This window comes from Metopolophium dirhodum, chromosome 2 (assembly GCF_019925205.1).
Source record: "Metopolophium dirhodum isolate CAU chromosome 2, ASM1992520v1, whole genome shotgun sequence".
In the NCBI taxonomy this organism is placed as follows: domain Eukaryota; kingdom Metazoa; phylum Arthropoda; class Insecta; order Hemiptera; family Aphididae; genus Metopolophium; species Metopolophium dirhodum.
The window spans coordinates 19,503,391-19,511,469 of record NC_083561.1 but is presented as its reverse complement, the minus strand read 5'-3'; the positions used below and the strand labels follow the sequence as shown (position 1 = coordinate 19,511,469).

At 35.5% G+C, this 8,079-nt stretch overlaps 2 protein-coding genes across 2 annotated transcripts; one reads left to right on the top strand and one right to left on the bottom strand.

The window, feature by feature from the left end:
* Positions 1-558: 558 nt before the first annotated feature.
* LOC132938794 (tigger transposable element-derived protein 4-like) lies at positions 559-1,404 on the top strand. Its single transcript, XM_061005805.1, has one exon. It carries the CDS (start codon positions 559-561, stop codon positions 1,402-1,404), a length of 846 nt encoding a protein of 281 aa, XP_060861788.1.
* A 1,202-nt stretch (positions 1,405-2,606) lies between these two features.
* Positions 2,607-7,013, bottom strand: LOC132938793 (uncharacterized). The gene is made up of 5 exons (XM_061005804.1): positions 4,849-7,013; positions 3,421-4,672; positions 3,042-3,129; positions 2,788-2,965; positions 2,607-2,721 (listed from the first exon to the last, which is right to left on the bottom strand). The coding sequence occupies exons 1-5, from the start codon at positions 7,011-7,013 to the stop codon at positions 2,607-2,609; spliced, it is 3,798 nt and encodes a 1,265-aa protein (XP_060861787.1).
* Positions 7,014-8,079: the final 1,066 nt, after the last annotated feature.

Here is an 8,079-nt window from a genome sequence, read left to right as displayed (position 1 = left end):
AGTCGAGTCACGCGCTGCCATCGCTTCAAGCGGTTATCAGGTACAGCCGACAAGTCAGGTTCAGGTAACTGAACAGGTAGGTTCACCAATAAGGAAATGAGCTGGTGTTAATGGTGTTGCGCCCATAGGATCGGAGGAAAGAGGAGTGAGTGGGCGAGAATTTAAGACAGCTTCTATCTTTATTAAAATACAGTGAAAACTCTTTATAACGAAACTCTTTACAACGAAAAACTCTATATAACGTAAACATTACATAATAATGGTTGGTTTGCTATATAACCCATTAGACAATTCATTCTCTATAACGTATTAGTCACTCTCAATAACGAAACAATATTTTATGTTTCATAATACAATTTACGTGTTATCGTATCTATTACATATATTATAAACTATAAAAATAATCGGCAATAATGCCGACATTTCCGGAATTACATTCTTTCATTATCTACTTTTAATATCGTTATTATCGATATTTAATAGGTACAATGTTCATTTTATTATCGACGTAATGTCTAACATTATACACATGACCACAGTAGTGCGCTAATATTCGTTATGGCAAGTAAAAGAAAAGTACTGTGTGTTGATCAAAAAGTCGCTTTAATAAGTGCGATTGAAAAAGGTGAAAAAAAAAGTGATGTTGGGAAACGTTTTGGATTCAGCCCATCTACTGTCGCTACTATCTGGAAGAATAAGGATAAAATATTGCATGCTGAAACAGAAGGAAGTTCTTGTAACAAAATAAGGAAACCGAAATTTGAAGACTTGGACCAGGCCATGTTAACATGGTTCCATAAACAACGTTGTAATAATGTACCTATATCTGGGCCTGTTTTTAAAACTAAAGCTGAACATTTTGCTCAACAACTTGGTATTATAGATTTCAAGGCCTCGGAAGGATGGCTTGGAAAATTTAAACAACGTCACAATATTACCTATGGGAAAATAAGCGGAGAAGCACTAAATGTCGACTTGAATGTTACTAACAGCTGGTTAATTAATGTGTGGCCAAAATTGAATGAAAAGTACACTCCGGATAATATTTTTAATGCTGATGAGACAGGTATTTTTTACAAAATGACCCCAGATAAAACATTAAAATTCAAAGGGGAAAAATGCGTGGGAGGTAAACTTTCTAAAGAACGTATCACTGCGTTTGTAGCAGCCAATATGAGTGGCACTGAAAAAAGAAAGATTATGGTAATAGGCAAATCAAAAAACCCGCGATGTTTTAAAAATATTAAACGGTTGCCAGTCACTTATAAAGCAAATAAGTCAGCGTGGATGACATCAATACTTTTTGAAGAAGAAATAAGAAAATGGGATGCAGAATTAAAGGGGCGAAAATTTTGTTACTCGTGGATAATTGTCCTGCTCATCCCAATCTATCTAATCTTATGAACATAGAGAAATAAATTATCGAATCTGATGGCAATGCCTCTATCAATATGCTTGATGCGGTGAACTTCTTAAGTAAAGCCTGGGAAGAGGTAACAGCAGAAACTATACGGCATTCTTTTCGTCATGCTGGACTTCGAAGTTTTGCCAATGCTGAAGAAGAAATAGAACAATTTGAGAATGAAGATGATACACTGAGTGAGTGGATTACTCAGTTCAATACTCCGCATACTTTTACTCCTGAGGACCTACAAAACTATATAGAAATAGACGAAAATCTAGTTACAACAAAATCGTTAACAGATGAAGAAATCCTAAATGCAGTGACAAAAGTCGAGGAGGAGCAAAAGGAAGATGAAGAGGAAGCACAACCTGACGAAGTCGTAATACCAAGTATTCAACAAGCACTTGATGCGGCTAAATTATTAGAAAAGTACTTATTGTTTCATGAAGATGATCCAAAGTTATCCCAAAACATGGGAGAAATTCATAGAAAAATACAAAAACAGTATTGGCAAAATAAAAAAGTCCAAACTAATATGACAGACTATTTTAAATAAAGTATAAATATGTATAGTATAAAAATTAAATTATATTTAATAAGTATGTATAATAATAATAATAATTTAATATAATACGTAAATATATATAAAATAATGTAAACATAATGATGTGTTTGATATATAATATTACATAGGTACATACCTTTATACATAAATAATTAAAATTTTGTTTTTTTTTAAACCCTCTCTATTACGAAAACTCTCTATAACGAAAGAAATCTCTTGGTCCCTTCAGATTCGTTATAAAGAGTTTTCACTGTAGTATTTAATTCTGCATAGGTCAAATGCGATTCGCCCAATACCCGGTATAGATGAGTTCTTATAGATTTTACAGAAGCCTCCCATAACCCACCAAAATGAGGCGATCGGGGGGGAATAAAATGCCAATTAATACCCTCTGTTGCTAACGCATTATACATTTTGTCCAAATGGGCCGATGACTGGAACAAACATTTAAGCTCTAAAAGCTTTTTATTGGCGCCGACGAAATTAGTGGCATTGTCACTATATATCTCAGAGCATACGCCACGACGACCAATAAATCTTTTTAACGCGTTCAAAAATGCATCACTAGTCAGATCACTTACAAGTTCTATGTGGACAGCACGAGTACTAAAACACACGAAGACGCAAATGTAGCCCTTAGTCACTGCTGCCCTTTTTCTCAAACTGGTTTTGATTGTGATTGGACCGGCGAAATCCACTACGTTCCGCTGGTAAATTTCCTATTATAGGTTCCACTATAACAGGTCGGAGTCTAAAACATTTAATACATTTATGAAAAATATGTCTTGCAGTATTTCGACCGCATATTATCCAATACTTCAATCGTGTATTGGCCAACATAGCTTGAGGACCGGCGTGCATCAATTTTTCATGTTCATTTTGCAATATTATATTTGCAATAGTGCTATTTTGAGGTATTAAAATAGGACTACGCTGACATTGGTCTAAATATAGAGCATTTTTTAATCGACCACCGACTCTCATAATTCCATTTTCTAAAAAAAGGTTGCAAATTTCTCAATTTACTGTTGTTCGGCAGAATAGAATTATTTATTAAACCATTTATTTCACTTGACCAGTAGTATGATTGTGTTATTTTGATAACGGCAATTTCAGCTGCTCGTAGTTCTTCGAGTTGAATGGGACCAATGACTTCAAGCTTTTTGACACGGATTTTAATAAAACGCAAACAATAAGAAAACACTCGTAATAATTTATTCCACGATGAATAATTTTTAATTAAGTTTTCATTTACGGGTTTTATCAATAAAGTGATTTTTTCTTTTGCTTCCGGTATTATACTGGCGTTAACGTTGATCTTTGATTTTGGCCAGTTTTCGGAATTATCGGTGAGCCAATGAGGGCCCTCCCACCATAAATCATTATTTATTATTTGATTGGCACCGCAACCGCGAGATATTTAATCGGCTGGATTATCTCGAGTGCTCACGTGATTCCATTCATTTAACCTGGTCATATCCTGTATTTCACTTACTCGGTGAGCCACGAAAGTTTTCCACCTTGACGACGGGGAAGTGATCCAAGCTAATGTTATAGACGAGTCCGTCCAAAAATATTTATTTTTTATATTTAATTTTAATTTTGGTAAGACTTTATTTGCTAAGCGTGCTAGTATTACGGCAGCGCATAGCTCCAGGCGAGGTAGGGATATTATTTTTAACGGTGCTATTTTTGATTTTGCGCAAATAAGTTTGGTGACGTGAATATTTTTATTACTCGAACAACGAATGTATAAACATGCCCCGTATGCTAATAAACTAGCGTCGGCAAAACCATGTATTTGTATTTCATAGTCAGTTTCGGTACCAAGATATCTAGGTATTTCTAATTCACGTAAATAATTTAAAGAACTTACATAACCTTTCCATTCTTTTTGAACTTCAATCGGTACAGGTTTATCCCAATCGCATTGTAATTGCCATAATTTTTGCATTAATATTTTTGCGCGTTTTACTATAGGACCAACGAGTCCTAGTAGATCGAATAATGAAGCGATTTGTGATAATATATTTCTTTTGGTAACTGGTAGATCGTTGAGCGTTGTTATTTCAATTTTATATTTAAAAATATCGCGTTCCGGACACCATAATAAGCCTAAAATTTTAGTAATTTTATTTTCAAGCTCCATTATGGTCATTGATTTATTTCCTATATTGGGCATATCGGCGAGCAGCTCGGAACTATTTGACATCAATTTTCTTAGTGGAAAACCACCCCGGAGCATAACTTCAATTAACGAATTACGTAACCTTAATGCGTTATCTTTGGTGTCCGCACCACCCAAATAGTCGTCCATGTAAAAATCGGATTTAATGACGTCGCAGGCGTCAGGAAACATGTAGTATTCCTTTTCGGCTAAATTAGCTAAACACCCGGTCGCCAAAAATGAAGCTGGAACCGTCCCGTATGTTACCGTGTTCAACCTATAGGTACGCAGTGGCTCTTCGGGATTTGCACGCCAAATAATTTTTTGATAGCTACGCTGCTGCGGGTCCACCCATATTTGGCGATACATTTTTGATACGTCTGCGGAGAACGCGAATTTATGTTTTCTAAAACGAGCCAAAATAGTAATCAATTCCTCCTGTATAGTGGGACCCTTTAACAACGCATCATTCAAACTAAGTCCTATGTCCGTTTTGCATGACGCGTCAAATACCACGCGCAGTCTAGTAGTAGTACTATTTGAATTTATCACGGCATGATGCGGTAAAAATAGTCATTTACACCGATTTTTATTTCTTCGTTTTCCAAGACGACATCCATATGATTTAATTCAATATATTCTTCCATAAATTTAATATATTCTAATTTTAATACAGGGTTGAATTTAAGTCGCTTTTCCAAGGAAAAAAACCGTCGTAGCGCAGCCGGGTAAGAATTTCCTATTTCTTTTATTTCAGTTTTAAATGGTAATTTTACAATAAATTTACCATCTACGCCTTGGCGAACGGTTTGATTAAAATACGCTTGACAAGCCTTTTCTTCCATTGTATAATTATTTTTATCATTTGATACAGTTTCTAAGCGCCAAAATTTCGAGATTTGATCCTCCAAATTATTTATTACGATTTCGCTTAGTAACGTAATATTTCCCCGATCGGTATTATTCTTGCATTTTGGTATAGGACCAGCAATTATCCATCCTAACCTCGTCTCTTGTATAATTGGCCCGGCACTGGTCGATTTAATTTGCCCGGGACGCATTAAGTCGAAAAACAATTCATTACCTAATAACATATAAATTTTTTGCGGCTTATTGTATGCGTTGTCAGCCAATACAATATTATCTGGTACATTTATACGTTTTGGGTCAATGACCTGTGCGGGTATGTCATTAGTTAATCTGGGTAATATTAAGCAAGATATGGTTTTTTCGTAATCGCTTGTGCGGGATCTTATTTTCACCGTCACCGCGGACGTTATAGTGTGCATTGATTGACCTATACCGGAGATATCGCTCTTTATTTTGTTTCGGCCTAATTGAAGAGTTTGTGCCATATATTCCGTGACAAAATTGTTTTTAGATCCAGAGTCCAATAGCGCACGGCAATGTATCGCATTACCCATTTTATCATATACTTTTATCACGGCGGTGGATAACATAACGTGTTTATCGGGTGCAGCCGCCGTCGCTGCGACTGTACTGTGTGCTGTGATTGGTATGGTCTCGTTATCGGAACGACTTGTGTTACTATTATCGTTACCCGCGGCTGTCATCGTATTACTTTTATTCTCTTCACCGTCTTTGCTCGCATTTAAATGTAGCATCGTGTTGTGGGCTTTATGGCACTTGAAACATTTTTTACCAAGACATTTTTTGTCATTGTGTGGACGCATACATATTTTGCACAACTTTAGTGCATTTACTTTATTTATTCTGTCGGGTACTGATAATGCTAGGAATGCAGGGCACTTATAAATAGTATGTGGTAAATTACAATTGTAACATTTAGTCATATCGGTAGCCGCGAATGAATAATACGTTTTCTCCTTGGGATAGCCTTTATTGATTTTCTTATTTCCCTTCGAATCCGAGCTTTCTTTGATATTCATTTGTGATACCGATTCAACAGCTTCTACTATTTTAAAACGTTTTTCTAAAAATTGTATCAGTACTTGAATTAGTGGTATCTCGTCTTTCGGTGCAATTGTTTCCCATGCTTTTATGGTGCTAATATCTAATTTGCTCGTAATTAAATGAATTAACATGGATCCCCACCCACGAGGATTTTCTCCCAAGGACTCCAAAGCGTTGATATGACAATTTAATTTATCAATTAATTTTCGTAATTGTTTGGATTCTTCGTTTATCACTGATAATTCGTACAGGCCTCTAGTATGTGATTGAATAAGCACCTTTTTATTGTTATACCTGGCAATCAAACTTTCCCATGCGATACTATAATTGGCGGCGGCGGTCGTCTCTATGCCTTGTATGACTTGAGCCGCTTCACCCGATAACGATGCACGCAAATGGAAAAACCGTTGAATGTCGCTTATTCGATCGTTTTTGTGTACCATTATTCCAAAAATGTCGTAATACGTAGGCCATTCATTATAGATACCCGAAAATGTCGGTAGACTTATCGCCGCTAGTTGTATTGGTGCATTAGAATTATTGCAACAAAATCCACCACCACTACTTGCCGTCACCTGTGGAACCGGAACAAGCATGTTACTATTACGCCTAACGTCGGCGTTACCTTGGTTTTCGATTTGCTCATTACTTCTGTCGTACATTAAATCATCGCATAATGAAATGGCATTATAATATGCATCCTCAAATTCCACGCGGTAGTTCGTTGTTTCTTTATTTTCTTCATAATTTAGTAACAGCTCGATTGCACTTTGTACCTGTTCAAACTCTTGCCAAACATCCTCGTTCTTTTCCCGGCGGCACCTCAATTCTGTCCGATTTATTTCAACATTTTTGTCAACATTTGCCAGGTGATTTATATACCTTGTTAGCTTGGCCTTTAATTGGCCTCTACGGGTTTTCAAGGTACCTAACTCGGGCATATCCCCCAGACTTATTATATTATTATTATTATTTTTTTTTTTTTTTTTTAAACCTAATAGTTTATTTTAGGAAGGAGTGGATTTAAGATAATATGGACACGACTTACCAGATTTTTCTTCCTTTGAAGTTGGATTGGTATGTCCAATATTGTTCTCCTTTCGACAACCTTACCGTTATTCTGATACACGAATGGATTAACGGCTGATTATATTTTATTTGAGTATTTCACGCACGCATTTATTTTACACACGTTTTATCTTTAATACATACTGTGCGAATTTTAATTTTGACTGCCATTCACGAATATCGCCAATTCCTTTTATCCTGGTCGAAGGACCAATGTTAAATTACGAATTTAAATTTGTGGACTGTATGTGATTTTATTACTGTAAGAATATAAGAATATAGTTGGTTTATTTTGTAATAATATATTTTTATTTACGTGGCGATTGGCAGTCGAACGCATACTGACACTAGACTTCTTTTTTCTATTATATTACATAGTGCTCACTATCGCGAGCGATAATACGACAAATCCGGTTTACAATTTATTTCAGATAAAATATACGCGTCAACAATTTTTATTTGCGTGTCTTGAAAAATAAACTTAATCATAGTAGAAATAACGTTCCAATCCTTTTTGTCTCGTCCAGTGCAAATTTTGAGTAATGCTAAAGTAGTAATATTATTCTCAATACAACATTTCCTAGTGTTAGCTAGTGTTCTAAAAATGTTAGTGTACGCTGGTTTGTCGTAATATTCATTTTTTGTTATGAGATATAGAACCCATTGTCTTCCGTTTTTTAAATAAGCAATTTCGGTTATTTTTTTTCTCTGGTCTATTAAATTTTGAACGTTGTTAAATTTATTTCTAAATTGTAATGCGATCCCCTTCGACATAGTAAGGCATTGACTTGTGCAATGGCCGATTGCGATATCATTTCGTAATGATAAAATATTTACCGTCTGTTCACTGTAATCGCATAGGAAGTCGGTTCTATCGTTATTGCTGAGTAGGTAATCTTTGAAATTCGTTTAGTGGGTTCAAACTACTTATTGTTACGA